The sequence below is a fragment of the Crocodylus porosus genome, unplaced genomic scaffold (genome assembly GCF_001723895.1).
Source record: "Crocodylus porosus isolate Cpor-Errol unplaced genomic scaffold, CroPor_comp1, whole genome shotgun sequence".
Taxonomy (NCBI): Eukaryota; Metazoa; Chordata; order Crocodylia; family Crocodylidae; genus Crocodylus; species Crocodylus porosus.
Window position 1 is genome coordinate 63,524,450 of NW_017728943.1, and position 21,337 is coordinate 63,545,786.

Here is a 21,337-nt window from a genome sequence, read left to right on the forward strand (position 1 = left end):
CCCCGCCCTCCTGGACCTGCAGCGGGAGTCACCCCATCCTCTCCCCACGCTCCCCAGGCAGCACTTGCCCCAGCTGGGATCCTTCCCTCACTGATCTGCCTTCCCACACCTCTTCTCTCCCTTCTTCCCCCCTACCACAGCAGACTTACCAGCTGGATGCAGCTGTGTCCAGCATTGTAAAGGTGAAACTGGCATTGGAACCTTGAAACAGGGTGTCAATTTACAAGTGTCATAAGTGCTGTTCGATGCAACTTGAAACATCATAAGTTGAGGACTGTCTGTACATATTTGGGGTTTTTATAAAATAATCTAAAGCTCTGGTACATAAGTGGCATTTATGACCTTTATTATCAATTCACATTCTAGATTTTAGTTCATTTGTGCTAGCTTCATGCCAGTGAAGTAGTGGAGTATTACTGTTATCTCTGTCTTATTGATGGATAACTGAAGCATGGAGAGACTAATGACTTAACCAGTGTATCATAGAATTTCTCTGGCAGAGAAGAACATTGAAGATGGGTATGTTTAGGCTGTAAATCAAGAACTAAACATTGGATCATTCTTTTAGAATCATAGGGCAGGTATCTCAGTCCACCACCCTGCTCAAGGCATAATTAGCTAAACCATCCCAGAAACATGTTGGTTTATCTTTTACTTATATGTTTTAAGGGTGTGGACAGACATAGTGCTTAACTTGTTCCAGGAATGTTACTAGATGCATCTACATGAAACATTTACTGCCAAGTTGCCTAATTAGCTCTGCAGTAAATGTATCAGTGTCTATGTGCGACTCTATTAGACCACAGGAAACTAATAAACTCCACAGCAGATTAGTACTTGTAAATACAATTATTATCCTGCTCTGGAATCTTTTCTTGTGCAGCACCACATGTGTAGATGCTTATGGAGCTGACTGCAGCACGTGGGGGCTCCCTGCTTGCTAGCCCCACACTGAAACACCCTTGTGCCCCAGCCAGTGGCTCTGCAGCATGTTGAGCCAAGTTGGAGCAGCCCTGGACTGGTACGCTGACCCCCACACAGGTTCTCTGCCAGCCAGGGCTGCTCCAATCCAGTTAATGTTCTGTGGTCCTGGGCACATGTGTAAACGTGGCACCTAGAAGCAATAAACTTCAGCGTGATATGCCCTGGAATTTATTGTTGCACATTAACATGTACGTGTACAAGCACCCACTGATGAGGAACTTGTTCACATTTATCCCTGGACAGAAGCGTCTGTATGTACCATGCTAAGAGTTCTAAGTCACCTTTTAGTGATTGCACTGAGGAGTGATAGTGTTATCTGGGCCATCAATCCTTCCAGTGTCTGGACTTTCCCTAGGATTCCAGTAGAGGGGGGCGGAAGACCTGGATTTGGCTGGTGCCCAAGAAAGAGAAAGATATGGCCCACAATTGCAATTTCAGCTCCCCTGTCTCAAAAAAAAAGGGGTGGGGGGAATAAAAAGGACTGATTGTGTTCAGTGAAGAATGTGATTGTATTTTACAAAATCTAAGTGGTGGTGCCCTGACTAGGAATGCACAGCTGTGGAGGGACTGGGGAGGGGAAGGAGGTTCCAAGGCATTTGGGGTAGTGGAAGAATGGGAGTGGAGGGGGTGCTAGGTGCTGTGATAGATGTGTGGTCCCGTGCTTATATTTCCTAGAGGACTTACTCTGGGGCCCTAAGATCTCTGCAGCTTTTCATACCCTGCCCTGGAGATCAAGTGTCTGCAGCACAGAATCAAACTGACATGGATGCTTTGCTTCACTACTGTCTGTTTGCACAATAGAGTCCTGGTTGTGTTCCACAGCAACCCCTTGTCCTACATGTGTGTGGGGGTGGAGTAGGGGAGTGAAGAACAGTGTAGTTTGGGATACCTGGAGGACTAACCAGACAATAGGCACAGAATGCTCTGTTCCCATGTAACATTGGACTGGCTTATGGAGGACTGCCTCAGAATAGTACCTTTTTTTGCTGGTGTTCTTTTGAGAGATTCCAGGAAGTTTAAACTGGTCTTCAGTGGCATGCACATCTAGACTCTTGGGCCGTGTGCCACTTTGTGCCACTGCTACTTGTCCCTGGGGAACACCTGTACCGTGAGCATTCTGGCATGTGGCTGATTTACCTCTGGTGGGGTAGGGGTAGCTGGGGCAAGCAATTGTGCTGGCCTGACCAGCCTTACCTGAGGGCTGGGGGAAGCTGCAGCCATGGCACTGCTGCAGCTGGAAGTCTGGCCGGCAGCTGGAGTGTGGCTCTGCCTGGCCAGGTTCTGGTTTTGAGTGGCATGTGCTGCTGCCGTGTGTACCACCCCACTTATTTTCCACATGGATTTTTTTGACCCTGGTATATTTCCTGGGATCAGAATATCCCCCCGTGCTGCAAGGTAGTAGTGTGGGGAATGCCTAGATGTGCAGACCCGTCTGCAGTGCCACATACTGCACAGCTGCACTTGCATGGACATGGCCTTGGGGTTAAAGCTTATTTAGAGTGTTCTAAGGATTATGCCTCTCCACACCCTATGACTGTCCTATAAAGTGTCTTCTGCTCTACCCAGCTTGGTGTCATCTACAGATTTACTAAATATAATTTAGTTGCATCTACTGAGTCATTAAAGAAGATTATTGAATGGAAAATTGACAATTTTATTTGTCTTGTAGGAAAATATTTTCTGTTTTATACAGTAAATTACTGGTGTTCAATAGTATTTATTTAGTAATACAGGAAATTCCTCTGTTATGACGCAGTATTAAGAGAATGAGATAATTTGCTCTACCAAGCATTTTGATTGGTTTGATGTATTTTAGTTTTAAAGGCTGAAAAATGAATAAAAAGGTCACTAAAATTCTTCCAGTAGTCATTAGTATGGTTATCCCTAGTTCTTGAGGTTAGAGCATTGGAAATGAGACTTTAGAAGCAACAGAGTTACAACTGTGAAGTGAAGAATTAGCTACAATGTGTTCTTTCTGTTACTCTATCATGACCATGTTTTTATATAAAGCATGTTTAGTTAATTCCAAAAGTCTGTCCAATCTAGCCAGCTGAATAATACAAAAGTAAAGGTTTCAAAAGACACAAGGACATTTTAATTATATTCTTCTATATTATAAAAAGATTAATACATAGTTGATAGAATAATTAATTTTCTTTAGATTAACCTTTTTAATATTTTTTTTTCAATGTCTTAGATAAAAATCTCTCACAGGAAGCAGAGCTAAAGTTGCTCCAAGAAAACTTAAACAAGCAAGATAGTTCTGTAACTTTGGAGAAACTGAAATTAGTAATAGCTGACATGGAAAAGCAGCAAGAATCTGTTCAAGACTTGCTTATACAAAGAGAAAATCACATTAAAGAATTAAACAATAAAATAGGCAAAATGGAAAAAGAAACAGAAGATTTACAGAAGGCCCTTGGGGTGAAGAAGAGAGAATGTGAAGAAATAAGAAAGGAGATTATCACTTTTTCTGACTGGAAAACTGAAAATGAACAGCTTGCGAATCATCTAGAGTCTGAGAAGGAAGGTTTGCTAAACAAAATTAATCACTTAGAAACGTCTCTCAAAAATCAACGAGTTAAAAGTCATGAAACCTGTGAGAGAGTCAGAAACATGGAAATTGAAAATGAAAGGTATAATATAGAAATTAAAAATCTCAGAGAGACTGTAGAATGTAAGAATGCAACATTAGACGCACAGAAAAAAGCCTATGATGAACTTCAGCAAAAAGCAGACTGTTCAGAGCAAAAATATAAGAAAGAAATAGAAAATATGACTTGGAAAATAGCAGAGCTCACCAACCAAATTAACCTTCTTGGACAAAGGCTCCAGTTGACAGAAAATAAGGCAGTGGAAAAGGATCAATGTTATCAAGAGTTGGTTGTTAAATATGACAGAATCTGTTCTCTTGTAAAATCAAAAGATATTTCTGAAGTGACAGAAGATGGAGAAGTATATTCACAAAATGATGATTGTAAAACTGTTTTAGATGACAGACAAATTGCAATGAGTAATGCCACTGCATCAACAAAAGAGCCTGGAGCAATCACTGAAGATCAAGAAAATCATTTTACAAAAGTTGCACTAGGAACAGGAAAGAACAATCAACAGGATGTGACTGTTTTACAACATCAGATATCTTCTCTTGAGACTTCATTAATAGCACAAAAGCAGTTGAATTCAGATTTACAGAAACAGTATGAAGAATTGATACAAATCAAGGGTCAGACAGAAAAAAGGCTGTTTGAAGTAGAACAGATTCATGGAAGTTTTGTGACGGAGACTAAGCACCATATTAGTAATTTGCAAGAGGATGTATCTGCTCGGCAGGATTTTGTCGGTAAAATATTAGCTGCTCTTGAAGACAAGGACAAGCAATTCCAAAAGTTGAATAAAGAATTAGAAACTCGGCAAGCAGAGATTCAAGATTTAAAAATAAATAACCAAATGCTTGAGGAATCAGTAAGGCAATTACAACTTATGTCTGAAACATGGAATTCAGAGAAAAAAGAGATGTCTACAATGATTTGCTTATATAAAGAAGAAATTGATGGTCTTATTGAAAAAAAAGCAACCCTTCAGGGCATTAACACAACTTTAGAAGAAGAAAAGGTAGATCTTCTAAAAGCACATGCCCATATTTGTAATAATTTAAAGGAAAGAGAAGAAATAATTTCTGACATGTCCAAAAAACATAAAGAGGAACAACTGTCACTTGAAAAAAAACATGAAGAAATTGAAAGAGAACTTGCAATTCTACAAACAAAATACCAATCGGTAGAAGAAAAGAATGCCAACATAGAAAGTATTTTCAGACTTCAAACAAACAACTTTGAGGAGAGAAAATCAGAAATAGAAGAAGACAAACAGCTTATTAATGAACACAAAGAAATTTTATTGAGGCTAAAGTTATCAGAGGAAAAAAATAGAGATTTAATTCAGGAACTTGAGAAACTACAATCAGAGTTTTCCCATATCCAAAATGTATTTTCAGTTGAGCGTGATTGTCTAAGAAAGGAGATATTACATGTCAGGGCAGAACAAAATAAAGTGCAAGAACAATATAACATCCTGCATCAAGAGAGAGAGGAACTAATCAGGGCAATAGAAACAAGGAATGAACATCAAATATGTAACTTAGGCCTTCTCTCACAAGCTAATTATGAACAGTTGAAAGAGTCTGTGGAAGAAAAAGAGAGAGACCTGAATAAATGTCAAGTTAAGCTTGAGCTGCTACAGATGGATCTTGAGGACAAAGAAGTCTCTGTAGAAAACTACAAGACACAGGTAATGCAACTAGAGGCTGCTTTGAAAAGTTCAGAGATAAAACTTGAAGAAAGTAAGAAGGAAAAAGAGGGGATGCTGCAAGAATTAGAAATTATTAAAGGAAAACTAGAAACTCCAGATGCTAAGCTTATAGTGATGAATACAAATGAACATTCAGAGGATTTCAATGGTGATGTTGTTTCCCAGTACCATTATAAAAAGGGAATGGATGAAAAATGTTCTTCAGGTCTTCATGAGTTAACATCAAGCCAGAATGATGATGCTCAACTAGTATCTTCTTGGCAGATGACAGTAAATAGAGTAAATGAGTTGGAGAAACTGTGTGAAAAGGTGCAGATTGAAAAGTTAGCCTTAACAACTGAACATAATGAATCAGAAACTGAATCTGTGGCAACTACTGCTGAAATAGCAGAAGAGAGAGAACTATTAATGAATGAAGTTAAAATATTAAAGGAAGAAAAAGCTATTGTTCCTGATGAGTTTATGGATCAAAATGATGAAGATGGATCAGAAATACAGTTTAATGAGCCAATGTCATGCAAATCTCTGGAATGCAATGTTGAACTGAACTATGATTATGAATTTTTAAAATTATCTGAAAAAGAAGTTAAAATACACTTTGTTGAAATAAAGGAAAAACTTTTCTCTTTGCAAAACCAGCATAAAATTCTACATGAGCAGCACTGTAAGACAATCTCTCAAATATCTGAGCTGCAGTCTTGTATTGATACACTTAAAGCAGAAAATTCTGCTTTGTCAACAAGTCTGAGCAAAGTTCATACTGATTTAGTACAGGTGACTCCTGTCCCTAACAGTGGTGAGTTTAAATCATTTGACTCCAAGCACATCTTTTCTCCATTGGGTCTTAATGAAATCTCCCGTTTTGTAGAAGAAAGTTTTGTGAGTTCTTCTTTTGACAATCATATGTACAAAAAGTCTGAAGAAATAACTCATCTGAATAGCTCCAAAGAATCTGTTTTAGGGGATACAACAGAAATTAGTTTAGTTGAAGAGCCTTATGATCATGCTTTGGAACATATTCCACAGCAAGAGAGCATTACATCTACAAAATCTCAGCTGAACAGTAAAATTGAAGAGCTTCAGACACTGTGTCAGACATACGAAAAGTCTATCAAGATGCTTGAAGACCAATTTTGCTCTCAAGAAAATATGAAAAATGAAGAGATACAAGAACTAAAGCAAATAATCCTTTCTGAAAGAAAAGAAATAGATGACCTCAAAAAGCAAAATGTTTCAGACAATGATCAGTGGCAGCAAAAACTCAATATTGTAACCATGGAGATGGAATATAAACTGGCAGCAGAGAAAAAACAGACTGAGAATTTGTTTCTACAGCTTGAAGTGGCAAGACTCCAACTACAAGGCCTTGATCTAAGTTCTCGTTCACTGCCGTGCACAGACATTGAAGATGTAAGTAACGACTCACTTCACACTGATTTGTATATGTCATTGGATTTATGGTACAAGCCAAAACAGGCTTGTTTATTAATAAGAACCTACCAAATTTGAGGTGGTAGGTTCTTACCAGCTGATTTAATGAGGAAAATGCCAGCTCATTTAATGAGGAAAATGCGGGCCTGGCAGCCTTTTTCACTGGGGACCCCATGCCTCCGATTAGCCAAGGAGCCCTGGTGGCCCTGCCCCTCACCACTTACTAGCTGTGAGGTCTGTTCATCATATGGCCTTGCCCTTGCTGTTGACTGGAGAGGGGCAGGGCCTTATGCTGGACAGCACTTGCAGCCAGTCAGCAGTGGGGATGGCAGCCATCTTGGGCTGCCTGTCATGTGAGCAGCACCCCTAATCCTCTCCGGTGGCCTGTACAGCTAGGCCATGGCATGGTGAAGGTAGCTGGCTCCCTCTGGGGAGCCAGCATTTTATTTTTGGTGAGTTGTTTTTTTTTTTTTTTTTTCCTGCAGCTTTTGTGGGCAATGCCAGATTTTGTAAAATCCTGATTTTTTTGGTAGGTCCTTACTTATGAAAAATAAACTATTTAAAAGTATTTTCTCTATATCATTAATACCGTTTCAGTTGAGATATGGAAATGTGCAACTTTATCTTTGGTTCTGTAGCTACAGTCCAGAAAAATTAGCACCTTTATGTATGAAACCAGAAGTATCTTTTAGTGGCACACGCCCCATTCCCTCATTTCTCATGAGAGGGCACCAAGAGCTACTTTCAACTTCCCTTTCAACAAGCACAGTGGCTTGTTGCTAGATGAAGTCTAACTTGTGTCCAACCCACTGATTTCTTAAATCAGGCTGAACACTTTTGAAATCTTAAAAATCTGCTGAGTATCTCAAGCACTACGTTCATATAACTCCTTCCATTTGGAAGTGTTTAGTCCCCTACTCTCATTGGAAGGCTGTCCCAGAACCTGGTTGCTATAATGGTTTTTCTAATTTCTAGTATTAATGGCTAGTTTATACAGATTTGTCTTGGGCCAGTTTCCTTCAACTTTAAACGTTTAGGAGCTAATGATTTATACAGGCTGCTTTGCTTTTTGCTAGCACTTCAAGGCCTGAGGCACCACTTGCATTTGTAAGTCCAATAGAATTTCTGTTAAATTCACAGCCCCACCCATAAGTACCATTATCCCAATCAATAAATGAGCAAAACTTCATTAGTAGAGAATTCCTTTGTTTTTTTCTAATAGGAGAGGTAAAACTAGTTAATATAATTCCAGGGTTTCTTAATGTTAATGCTAGAATGTTCCTACAGCTTTAGATCCACTTTTTTGTGGCCCAGATTGAAAAGCAGAGTTTAGTTAGGGCCTCCAGCAAAAATACTGGACTTCCTTCATTTTCTATAGATGTTTCTGGTTGGCTTTTTCCTACCCATTTGTTGTGAATGAGGGAAAAGGAGCTACCAGAAGATTTATGTAATAAATTTGTCTTTCTAGATTCATTTTTTTTTTTTTTACTGACTTCTACAGGTGCCTCCTGAAGAAGAAGAAAATGGCTTGCAACAATTAAAAGTGGATAGTTTGCCCAGTGAGAACTTGACACATGAAAGTGATACACCTGACATAAGGATCTGTGAGCAAACTGTTTTAGAAGAGACTGCTGAATGTGGAAAAGTAACTGAGATTACTGAAACAAGATCAACAGAAAAGCATTCGGAGAAATTTACTTCAGAGACAGACTATAGCTATATGTCAGACAAAAACACAAACCTTTCAGACAAAACAAGTGATTTGTCATTTTCTAGTCACAGTTTATCTGAAACTGCTGTGGATTTCTTGGAAAATGAAGTAGCCATTGAAACTCTTCAGCAACAGTTAACTCAGAAGCCTGAGGAAAACTTGAAGCTGTTCCATGGAATACAAGGAAGCAATGAAAAAGCTGATATGCTGCTATTTGAAATCAAAGAATTAAACTCAAGGTTGGATTTAAAGGAGATGGAGCTTACTGCAAAGATAAGTGTTTGTACAGAACTAGAAAAAACAGTTCTAGCCCTTGAAAAAGAGCAACGTGACTTAAAAGAAAAACTTGAATCTGCTGCTTTTGATAAGCAGCAACTGTCTTGTAGAGGGATGACTCTAGAAAAAGAACTTGAAAAAGTAAGGTCTGACATGGAAATGTACAAAGTTAGACTTTCTGATGTGACAGACATGCTAGATGACTTAGAAAAGACCAAAAGAGAGTGGCAGGAAAAGTTCCTTGAAACAGAAAATGAATTGAAAAGGACTCAATCTGAGAAAGCTAATGTTGAGAACCATGCTTTGGCCTTGGAAGGTGACATTGAGGTGCTCCAGACAAAAAATCAGCAATTAGAAAGAGACGGTGAAAATAAACTGAAAACTATGTCTGGTCTTCAAGAACAACTTGCTGTCATCACAGCTGAGAGAAACCAGCTTGGTGAAGAGCTAAGTATTTTGAGGGAAAACAAAGAGGAATTGGATCAAGTGCATCAGAAACTGCAAGAAAAAACGAAAGAGCTAGAATCAAATAAAATAGATTCTACTGAATTTATTAGGATCTTGGAGGCTGAAGTGAAGACACTAACAAAACTACTTGAGACTGAAAAGTCCAATGCAAGTCATTTAACAAAGGAAAAAGACTGTCTTTTGCAGCAGTTGGAAAAAAATAAAGAGGTTCTAGCATTAGAAAAACAAAAGTTGCAAAGCCTAACTGGACATCTGAATGAGGAAAAAGAATTGATTCTAAAAGAGTCAGAAATGTTGCAGACTCAGTTAAGTGCATCAGAAATGGAAAACTCAAAGCTTTCCAAATCTTTGGAAGGCTTATTAACTGAGAAACGTGAACTTGCTGCTAGGCTTAACTCAGCACAAGAGGAGGTAGCTCAAATGCGATGTGGAATTGAGAAACTGAAAATAAAAATAGAATCTGATGAAAAGAAAAAATGCCATGTGGCTGAAAAACTGAGAGAGTGTGAATGGAAGAGAGACTCTCTTTTGGACAAAGTTGAGAAGCTTGAAAGAGAATTGCAGATATCAGAAGACAATCTAGAAGATGCAATTCTTCGAGCAGAGACCGCTAAGGTAGAGGCGGAAACTTTAAGCACTGAGATGGAAAAGAGAGGGCAAAAATTGATAACTTTAGAATTAGAAATTACTGACATCCAGGCAGAAAAAGAAGGTTTGGTTAAAGAACTAAAAGAAAAACAAGAAAAAATATTTGAATTGGAATCTTCTAATTCCACCATTGTAAAACTGCTAGAAATAACGGAAAAAGAAAATATTAAAATGAGAGAGTTGCAAAATGTTGTGCTGTTGGTCACATCTCAGCTGAAAGATGCAAGGCGTTCTTATAATGAGCAAAAAGTCTGTGAGGCAAAAGGATTAGACATAATTAATGAAGTTGGATGCCTTGAATATGATGATAAAACACAATTACTCGAGGAACTTCAGGAAACGGAAACCCTCAGTGCCAAATTAGAGCAATCAGTGAAAGCACTTGTTCAGAAACTTGCAACCTACAAGCAAAAGCTGACTGAAAAGATCCAAGAAAATGTTACACTTCAAAATCAAATAAAAGATGCAGAGCAGGTCTCCATACAGCTTTTACATTTGGAAAATGAACATGAACACTGCAAGGAGGCAAAAGAAGGGCTGCAACAGTTGATGGCTGAATTGATACCAAAGGTTCAAAATCTATCCAACACTGAAACTTGGCAGTCTGCCTTAGAAAATCTAAAAATATCTTACAAAGATCTTGAGAAGGAGTTGGAATCTACACGATCTGAAAAAATTGCATTTCTTGAAAAGGTGAGACAAGTGAAATTAATGTAAAGGCGTCTTATAAGAATGAGGGTAAAATGTCTTGGGTTTTACCACTTCCTTACAAATTGAAGTAAAGCACAGCTTTAAATTAAGAGTTATGTAGTAGTGACTGAATGCATCTACATAAGACACTTTAATATGAAGTAGCATAGTTTACTGTCTTCACATGCACGTGCTTACTGTGCAGTAAACCTCGCTAATTGCAAGTAAATTTGCTATCTGGAAATGGAAGTAGCAAACTTACTCATGAGTATTAATAGTGCAGTAGTGCTCGCGTAGATGCCTGACTGGGAGCAAATGTGCTCCCAGTCAGCTGGCCACCAGGGGGCAGGAGATTGCTCCCTGCCCCCAGGAGCTATCTGCTGTTGGGCAGACTCCATCATCGGAGCTTAGGTGGGGACTATCTCCCTGACTCGGCAGCAGGGATTTCCAAGCCTCCGGTTATTGGATTACAATTGGAGAGCGAAGGCTGGGAGATCCTTATCTCCCAGCTTGAGCTTTGTCATTGTGGGCCTTGGGCTGGAAGACCCTTATCTCTTGGTGCCAGCTCTCAAACTGCAGGGCTGGTGCTGGGAGATGAGGGTCTCCCAGCACTGACCCCACGATTGTGGAGCTAGCACTGGGAGATATGGGTTTCCCAGCTTCAGCCCTGCAGTCACGGAACTGGCATTGGAAGCTCCCCAGCCTCTGCTGCATAATCGCAGAGCAAGGGCTGGGAGCTGTCCTGGTCAGGGGCAGGTCCCAGCCCCATGTCCTGATTAGGTGATCAAGGCATGGGGCTTGGAAAGAGCTGTAGAAGTGGGGTAGGTCCTAGCCCCCTGCCCCAATCTGCTGGTGGGGCAACTAGCAGCATTTAGTCGCAAGTAGTTTACTCATGAGTAAACTGCTCCAGTATCAAATGCACATGTAAACACACTCACTGACAACAATTTTTGGTAAAGTAGAACCAGTGGGTCCTTTGGGCACTTTTATACATGCTCCAGGGGGCGGGGGGGACAGCACTTTAATTACAGTGGTTCCAAGAGCTGCTCTAATTTAAAGCACCACAGTCTTGCGTATCACCGTTTCTGCACTTCAAAATGGCAGTGGCAGCATTTGAACTAAACCTCGTTTGAGCTTTAGTTCAAGTGCTCCTTCTGCTTTTTTGAAATCCAGAGATGCTGATGCATGATATGCAGGAGGCTGCTGAAGCATGGCAATTACCACGTTGAGTCTGGTCCAGTGCACTCTAATTACAGCACAATGTGCTCATGTACAGATGCCCTTTGTTTTTAGTCAGAACATATATGTGCACTTTCAAGTCTGAACCTTTTCTATCACCATTCCAGATATACGCATACTTGTTGCGTGATGTGTGTGAAGAGTTTCCTCATCTCTTACAGTGCTACTGAAAACTAGTGTGATTTGCATTTTAATTTTTCACATCTCTACTATAAAATTGTAGTCTATTCAAAACCCATGGTATTTAATGGGAAGACTTCTGTGGACTTTTTGTTAAGTTTTTGCTACCAATTTTTAAGTCAGCTTTTTAAAAAGTTTCTTATGTCAGGGTATTCAGGGATAGTTTACTTGAAGATAGGGGGAGAGAGATTTCTCAAGGGTAGGCAAATTGCCAGTGAGAAAAGAAGTAGAACGAAAGAGAAAAAATTCATAGGCACTGGACTTCTGCCACAGGATTGCTTTTTTTTTTATGGTAGCACCATTAGGTTGCTAGCAACCTATGCTGGATTTGACCTAGCAAGCAGAATTAAATAACTTGTTTTTGAAATTGTTTGCTGCCTATATTCAAGCTCTCTGGAAGAATGACATTCATGTTTCAAAAGTAACAATATAATATTTAATTTTCAGGTAAATGAACTCACTGAAAATAATATCTCGCTGGAAGACAAACTAAAGAAGAGTGAAGAGAAGATTATGAAACTGCAAGAAGAATTAACCACCGGAAGGAATATCCTTGTTGAACAAGTTCAACATCTTCAAGAACAGGCAGAAAAGAACCTGGTTAGTTATTGCACAAAGACCAGACTTTTCCTAGTTTGAATGCCTGGTCCTCACCTACTGTAATGTTCTGTTGAATTCAACAGATTTAAGGACTTCAGGAAACTGAGATTCTGCCCCTGGTCCTTCTAGAAATGTAGTATTTAATTCAGTCTTCAGTGTTCTTTATCTTTCCCTTTTGTATTCTATATCTGAAAACTCTTTCAATGAGAATGAAATGCACTGCTTTTCTGTTACATACATGTATCTGGCTGTAATTAGTATCTTGGATCACTTGCACAAGTATGGCATTTCTCAAGTATTTAAAAAAAACCAACCCCAAAACTTCTTGACAGCTCAGCTGTAGATAAAGCTAAATTTTGTGTTCATGACTCTTGCTCATTATTTCATTCTCAAAATGTGTTCATATGAAGTGGGGCCTTATGTACAGTAGTGAAGATGTCTTCTGATTTAAATAGACTGTAGTTGGTGCTATTATGTACAAATGACATACTTATGGGCCTTTTTCTATTGCTATTGACATCAATAGGTGTTTAGCCATGGACTTCAAGCTAGTGTGACTTTTATGAAATATATCCAGAAGTAACTTCCTTTTTTTCTAATTTCCTGCCAAGTACAGTCACAAAACAATGTGAATACTTTTGAATGTTGCTTCCTCTTGGTGATTGTGAGACAAATGACTGAACTTGTCAAAGAATTATCACTAGAAACAGTTATGTCATGTTAAAGGGATAAGCTTTGACTTTAATGCTAATTTTATTGCAGAGATTAAGTTTGTTCAGCTCAGTGCTAAAATACCTGTTTGTAATTAATCTTGGTATTGTATGCTGCTGTTTTTGTACTAAGATTTTGCACTAAGACTACAGTCTACGTATATGCCTAATAAATACTGTTTCTTTTATCTTGTATATTTTACCATTCAAAGATTTGTTTTTCCAAATGAAAAATCAGGTTTTAACGTACCAATTATTTCTCCATCTATAGTAATGCATTTACCAAATGGTCATGTTTGTTTGCAGATTCAGCTGAATCTAAACATGGTAGAAAAAACAGAATTGAGTAACAGTTTGGATAAGGTGCAGAAGGAACTGGAAGAGAAAGGAAGAGAAATGAAAAGAGAACTGTCAGAATATCAAAGAACGCTTCATCAAATGGAGAAGAATCATCAGGTTGTTCTGGCAGAAACAGACAAAAAGGTAAAATAAATTAAGAAATGTTATGATAGGATTTTAAACTAAGGGAAGTTTAAATACTGAAGTACAAACACCGATTGTATATCATATCCCCAAGAAAGTTATCTTTGCTATGGTATTTCATAGTATTCGGTTTAAATAATTGCTGTGGGAAAAGATGAATACGCCATATTTTTTTTTATATACCGCATGTCTCCAAATAAGATATGCACTTTCATTTTGGGAAGGCAAAATGAAGAAATGCTTTTTCCAGAGTTATCAGCATAGAGCAGGGACAGAACCTAATCTTTCCTTTCCTATTCAGGCAAAAATTACAGTTTTAACACTTTCACAGCTGAATTGTCAGCAGCTCATGGGTGTTCTGCCAGAAGCTGAAACTGTAGCTGCTGATGAAGACTGGACTGCATGAGCAGATCTAGGATTTTGAAAAGAAATAAAAATAGTCTGCAGGACTGTGAAATAGATGAGAAATCAGGACTAGCTCAATTTCAAATTTTTTAGGAGCATTGCTGAAGAAAGGATAGCTTGATTAGTGTAACACCTAGATGATTAAAAAGGGGAAGTGGGCCTTTAACACCTGTTAAGAGAAGAACAATAAGTGGTAATCAGAGAGATTCTAACCAGCCATGAATTCAGTTGGCTCCCTCAGTGGTGCCTGAATAGAAATGACACTTCTACTGTTCTCCTCAGAAAATTCAGACTTGCACCCCAATTTTGGAAGATTACGTTTTTGGTAAAAAGTATGAGTAAATGCAGTACATCGTGATCCTAGTACCTTCATAAGTTGTGTACACATATCTCCATTAGAACTACTTGCGAACGAAGATTAGCAAGACTGGGCCTAAAGTTACAGAAATCTAGGCAAGGATAAGGGTCATAGCATAGGGAACAGTGAAGGAAAGAATGAAATTGGATTACATTTAAAAAGAGAAAGCAGCAGGAATTAGGAAGAGAGGGGCTGTGAGAGCGGGGTACACCATGCACTCCTGCAGCTTTGGAACCCCGTCAAATGATATGGTCCCAGCCATAAAGACGCACTTAGCCATATGTTGAATGGTGTGATAGGAACCAGCCACAAAGTTGTTGTTCTTTTCTTGTGGAATAACATTCTGGCTTATTCTTTATTTTATGACACCATTCATTTCTCTAATGTGTGGCGGGGTGTGAGTGAGAACTATAGCTTTTTGAACCTGCATTACAATGAATAGGTGTATAAAGTACAAGCCAATGAAAAACATGACCTGGGATCTTCAGTTCTAAAAAGATAAATTGGTGATTGGGGCATCTGGATGGAACACTTGACAGACAAAAACTATGTGAACAGAAGAGAGAGAGCTTGTGGAAGAGGGCTTTGATTCCTAAAGTTAAGTTAGTGTAAGAATAGACTTTTTAGTAGAAATGCTAATATGGGTTATGGCCAAACACACTTTTTAATTGCTTTAGGAGAGAATCACCGTTGCTCCATAGTGTGCATCAGCTTAGATGCAACTGTTATGCCTGCATGATCCTGTAGCAATACAAATTATCTGCACTGCTATAATGTTTAACCCTGGATGAAAGAGGGTTAAAGTTGTAACGAGTAGTGATACAGGTACTTCATTACATATCATTACAGTGTAATAGCTTATGTCCGTCTCATTTGATAATGATAGATGTAGCAATATATTTGCCTAAATAGTACCCTAGAGAGCTTATGTGATAAATAACATGCAGAAATACTGGTAAAATATAAATGGTATGTCCAAAACTTTCAAAAGCAGCGAAAGATAGACCCTCCAGTATATTGAAAATCTGCTGCACCCTGATGTGACTTGGTTTAGGGCCCCTCTTCATCCATAAAAGTAATAAAGGACTGGTTTTGTGAACTCAAATATCATCTAGCATTATTGTAAAAAAGACAGTGATAGGTTTCTTTCTAACTAGTTAAGATTCACTAAATGTACTGAAAAATGCATAGGGATGCTATACTGGCATGCTTTAAACTGTCAATGTAGTCCATAGCCATAAAAGTTCCTTCTTCCTCCGTCTGGAAAAATCATTGTCTGCCTCTGCAAATACATATCTAGATACATTTCAAGATGCCCGAAGTTATAAATCATTCAAAATTGTTATTTGTACTGCTGTGTTGTTTTCATTCCTGTGATTTATGTGAGGTTATTTTTAATTCTGGTTTTGGGTTTTTTAGAATTCTCCCATCCAGGATTTGCGTGTGCAGTATTTACACCTAAAGCATGGTCTTTATGATATTAGAAACTTCTCTCAAATTGTTGTGTAAGATTACTGCAGACTCCTGAGGATAGTAAGCATTTTAATACAGCTCTCTGTGGCCAATTTAAAACCATATTGGTTAACCCTATTTTCTGTCTATAGAATGAACTTGAAATTATGGCATGTCAAGACAAACTGAAGTCACTGGAGCAGTGTATCAGTGCACAAAAGTTGGAGATGGAGCTCCTGAAATCAAGTAAAGAGGAATTAAATAATTCTCTGAAAGAAGCCAATCAGATGATAGAGAGCCTTACAAAAAACAAGGTATTTTATTTTCTCTACCTACAATTTAAGTTCTGACTTGCAAATTAACTTTCTAGCTAGAATCTAGGAACAAGTATAGTCTTAAGTCCAGTAGCTTCCGTACAGAACTGACAGTCTAATCCTCAAGAGCTTTTCTCTGGCTTTTAACGGGCAAATCAGTTAGTGCTTGTTTCTGCTGGAAAGTCACGTGCAATAGATGTGACTTAACATTCACCCTCTAGGGTGAAGCAAGATTGTCTGACATACTAATGTGACTGTCTAGTCTCTATACTGAATGTGTAACTTTGTATTACATAGCATATTAATTAATAGCTATTCTAATTCAAAGTAATTTTCCGAAGTAAACAGACTTGTATTGTTTTTTAATTATTTTGGACATAAGATTTGCTACTTTCCAAAGCAGTAAGTGTCTTATTACACTCAATTTGTGAGCATATCTGTTCTGATTGATGAAGAATTTCCATCTGATTTATTTATTAGCATGGTTCTTCTTATGACCGAATTCTTGCTAATGATTGGATAACAATGTGAATGCTATGTAGTTGCAAAAAAAAATGGTAAAAATTGCTTTAAGTTTATTTAAAAGAAATAAGGTTTTGGTGTTTGTAGTCAGGCCACAGGAGCAAAGTTTATCTTGTCCATTCAAGTGAATTTCTGTTTTCCAATGCTGTATTGCCTTACCTTCACTCTCCCTCCTTCCATCTATGATGACTGACTAGCTGCAGTTTAAATAACTCTCACTGTGAAGAAGTGCTCTTATACATTGGATCCAATGTAATGACTAGCAGGCAGTAAACTAATATTTACTGCACAACCACAGAAACATCATGCCCTAATGTCCTTATCCTATAGTTTCAGGTAGCCACATTTTATTTATTCTGATGCTTTAATCTATTTTTCCATGGGGCAGACACACATCTGAAATACATGCTTTTCAGCTGGGTTTCTCAAGAAGTCATTTCAAACCTCAGTCTTGCATTCAGCTGAAATAGATAGGAAGTTAGTTCTGACATAAGGCCATCTGATTTCTGAGCTGTCAGGGGCTGCAGCACTGCATGTGCTCCCTTCAGCTGTATAGGCAGTGCAGGTAGAAAAATTTCTCCCCACCACCTTCCAAAGGCTGCACTGCCCAGACCCCAGGGGAAGAAAGCAAAAGCTGGAAGAGGGAAAGGGACCCTGGAGACGGAAGCAGAAGGAGTGGTACAAGGAGAGCAACTGGTTGGGAGTCTGCAGGCTGGGTGTTAGGATAGCTGCCGGTTGAACAGCCTTATCTGAATGCTCACAATTTTTCTAGAGTTCACTTGCAGAGTTTTATTCTTATAAGCTACACACATGGTTCTTTAATAAGTATGACTTTAAAGTCTCTCAGAATTAGGAGCTCCTGTAATTTAATTGCACAGCTCTGGTCCTTTTTTATGTTTTATTTTTGTTTTTTGTAGGCAGACAATCTTAAGACCATAGTTCAGCTAAAGAAGGAAATTGAATTGGCCCACAGTAAATTGCAGCTCTGTATTGAATCCTGTAAACAAATGGAGCAAGAAAAAGAAGTTTTGCAGAAACAAATTGTTGAACAGGATGCTTTATTAAAGGAGCAAAATCAAAGTAAGTAATTTTCAGAAAAAATATGGGGTATCAGGATGTCTTGCTGTAATTTAGTAATGATGCATTTTTTAATGGTAATACGTTTGTTTCTAAAATGCTTTTCCAAACATCTGTTGTTACGCAGGGTTCTAAACAGGGACAGATCTCCAGCTAGTGTAAATCTGTAGCTTTCTGAACCATGGAACTGTCATTTGTACTAACTGAAAATCAGCTGACGATTTGTCTTTTCAAATTTCAGAGGCTGCTATGTATTTTGAATACATATATTCAATGCCTGCATTTTGAAATCAGAACTGGCATTTATTTTGATGGCACTAGATTGTTGCATGTAACTTTTTGCCATTTTGGCTCAACGTTTTGTACTGCTCACTATAGAAGTATGGAATATTGGAATGCCCGTTCTTTCTGTTTTTAGTAAACACAAAGACAAATCACATTCTGGGAATGGATAACTGTTAATGCATGAAAAAATGTATTCTTTAACTTTATGGAAAGTCAAACCTGAAAATACTTTTTGGTCCTCCTTGAGTTATAGATAGCGAGAGAAGCTGTCTTTTACGGTATTACATTTCAGTCAGTACCGTTATTTTTTCTAGCTATCAGCTTGGCAACAGCTGCAACTTTCTGGGGCGAGGGAAATGATAGGTAGAACAGATTCAATTCCCTCCTCCCACTCATCAGATCCTCTCCAACAACTCCAGAAGAGCTCACGATTACTGAAAACATATTGGGTTTTCAGTAATCATGAACTTTTCTGGAGTTGTTAGAGAAGACAGAGCTGATAGGAAAAAATTTAAAATGTTTGTGAACAGTATGTAAAATAGGAATATTTGTCTGACAATGTCATCATATAGATCAATGCATACTATTTAGTGTTTAATAAGCATTGATAATTAGTATAAACAGGTTTCCATAAATTATCTGAAAACCTGCAATCAATTCTCCAAAACTGAGGGCCAGAAATAATGCTGTTTGTGCACCGTGTCAGATGCATTCAGATTCTGCAGATGTTGTAGGTCATTTTTTATTATATAGTGTCCTTTTTGGTTATAGGTCATTGTCCTTGAAAAACATGCACCCTTTCTAATCGGTTAACAAATATTTGATCACTGTATTCTAAACACCTCCTTGTAAGGTATCTTTAAAGCTATTAAAATAGGTAATGAATCTTTGTTTTGCTCAGCTGTTGCTGATGGTGCCAGTACAGAAGAAATGAGGTTGAAGCTTGAAGAACTGCAGGAATCTATAGAAGTGAAAACCAAAGAAGCAGATGAGAACCTGGAGAAGTACTGCTCTTTGATTGTTAACTTCCACAAACTAGAGGAAGCAAATGAAATGCTAAAAACGCAAGTCTCCCTGCTGAATGCTCAGCTGAAACCAACAACAGACATTGTTGTCAGTAATTCTCCTTTGCACAGTTCGGATAATCCAGTAACAGTTAATGATCAGCCAGTTACAAAGAGGAGGTTGAATGAAGAGCCAACTCAGCATTCAGGTAAAAGACGAAGAAGTCAAGAAATAAAGAAAGAAAATGGAGTACCAAGATCCCCTATACCGGAGACGTTGGCTAAAAAGCTTAAAAAAGGAGCTATCTATCAGGATTCACTGAGTGAGAACACAGAATATCAACCAGAGGGACTCCCAGAAGTGGTGAAAAAGGGTAATTGCAACTTCAGTATAACGTAATACCACCCTCCTTGTATTCCATATTGATGGAGTAAAATTTTTGTTTCTATGTTCTTAAATAGTTATGTTGCCATATATGGAATAAAACTCACTGAAAGAAGTGGGATGCCATTTATTAAATTCAACCCTCATATATTTGGCATAACTCATTAATTCAACTGCTTGTCATGTGGAGTTTAGGTCCAAGAGTTGTAAATACAGTTCCATGCAAGTAAAGCTGTGGGCTGGTCTATCTTGTTTCCACAGTATATAGTTTCTAGTAGTTGTCTGCGTGAGGTCTATCCATGTGTTTTCTTTTAGCAACTATGAGGACAGTAAAATTGCTAAACATTCAGAAAACAAGGGGTGTTAGGTTAGTCTTCCCATCCACATTTGGGCAGTTGAATGATTTTTGAAAGGGCTGAGCAGCTAATAGTTCTGTGGATTTTGGTTGGAGCTGTTGGTTACTCAGCACTTTAGAAAATCAAGGAGATGCCTAAATATGGAATTAGAATCCTAAGTTTAAGTTGGTAGTTTTGAGAATCTTGGTCTAGATCAGTAATTCTTAAGTAGGGAGGCACGGCTCCCTGGGATGCCTTGATACGTTTTAAAGGGTGCCACAGGGTACCAAGCAGTGTTAACACTGCAAGCAGGCAAACATGATTCATAAGGTAAACCCAGAGATTTCAAGTAGGGTTTCTTAGTGTTAAACACAATCTGCCCTGCTGTGCTTCTGAATTCTTTGCAACAGAACTGCTCTATTATTTTTCTGTAGTCAAAAAATAAGTGTAAAGGTAAGAGCTGGTATTTTCTGAGGGGTGCTTTAGTCTAAAAAGGCTGAGAATCACCTGTCTAGATAAACCAATCCCTTAAATTTTAGACCAGTGTTCCTCAACCAGGGGATAAGGTACGCTGTGGGGCACTGTTTCCTTTGACTGGTACCATGAGGTGTGAGAAGATGAGCAGAAAAATGAAGTAGATAAACGTAGGTCCAGGTACGTGTCTACCTGAACCATCCTCCACCCTCGCTGCCCAGCCTCTCTGCACGGGGGGTAAGCATTGTCACATATAAATTTTAATTTTTTAAATTGGTGCCTCTCCGTTCACAAAAGTTATAGAGGGGGGTGCCTTAGGTTCAGTGAGGGATGTCTTGAGTCCTGTAAAGGGCGCTTTGAGTGCAGAAAGGTTGAGAAGCATTTTTTCAGACTCAACAGCTCTATAGGGCTGAGGGAGTGATACTTGAGTTACTCCTGAGATTTCAGCCTCTTATGCCTGCATCTAGGTCCTCCAAAGTATCTTGTAAAAGTTCTCCAGCAAAGTAGAGTTTCTGGAACATTCCCAGTATCACTTTTCCTTCTCCAAACCTACTAGAAGAAAATTAGGGGGCCATCTATATATACCGTAAAGAACACTAATGGGTTTTTTTGCCTTATTCACTTGTAAGGTACAATATTTACCTGTAACCAAGACAACTCTGAATTTAAGACAGCCCCCACACCCACCCCCAATTAGATTCTATACATGGAATATGCATAAATTTGTTCCTAGCAGTACACTGAGACATCGGTCCGATATTGGATCGGCACTGATATAAAGGAAATCGATTGCATCTGAAATCGGCCAGATTTCAGCACAGCATGTAGGTGATGAGCACAGCTCAGCAGCATGGAGAGCTGCATGCAGCTGGTAAGTCTGTTGGGGGGGTGCAGATCAATGCCTCTGCAGTGAGGGAGGGAATGGGGCAGGCGCTGCCCAGCTGGGGTGAGGTGTGAGACAGAGCTGTGGCTCATTTTGGGGGGTGGGGGGGGGT

The 21,337-nt window shown here is 38.7% G+C and overlaps 1 protein-coding gene across 2 annotated transcripts in view; it reads left to right on the forward strand.

Moving 5' to 3' along the window:
• The window catches only part of CENPF (centromere protein F), a 56,002-nt gene that overhangs the window by 27,617 nt on the left and 7,048 nt on the right, over positions 1 to 21,337 (forward strand). For both annotated transcript variants that reach the window (XM_019549465.1, XM_019549466.1), the window contains 7 exons: positions 3,182 to 6,705; positions 8,228 to 10,522; positions 12,386 to 12,538; positions 13,555 to 13,731; positions 16,099 to 16,260; positions 17,700 to 17,862; positions 19,046 to 19,522. In XM_019549465.1, coding sequence (XP_019405010.1) covers positions 3,182 to 6,705; positions 8,228 to 10,522; positions 12,386 to 12,538; positions 13,555 to 13,731; positions 16,099 to 16,260; positions 17,700 to 17,862; positions 19,046 to 19,522 — 6,951 coding nt within the window. The remainder of the gene's footprint in view (positions 1 to 3,181; positions 6,706 to 8,227; positions 10,523 to 12,385; positions 12,539 to 13,554; positions 13,732 to 16,098; positions 16,261 to 17,699; positions 17,863 to 19,045; positions 19,523 to 21,337) is intronic.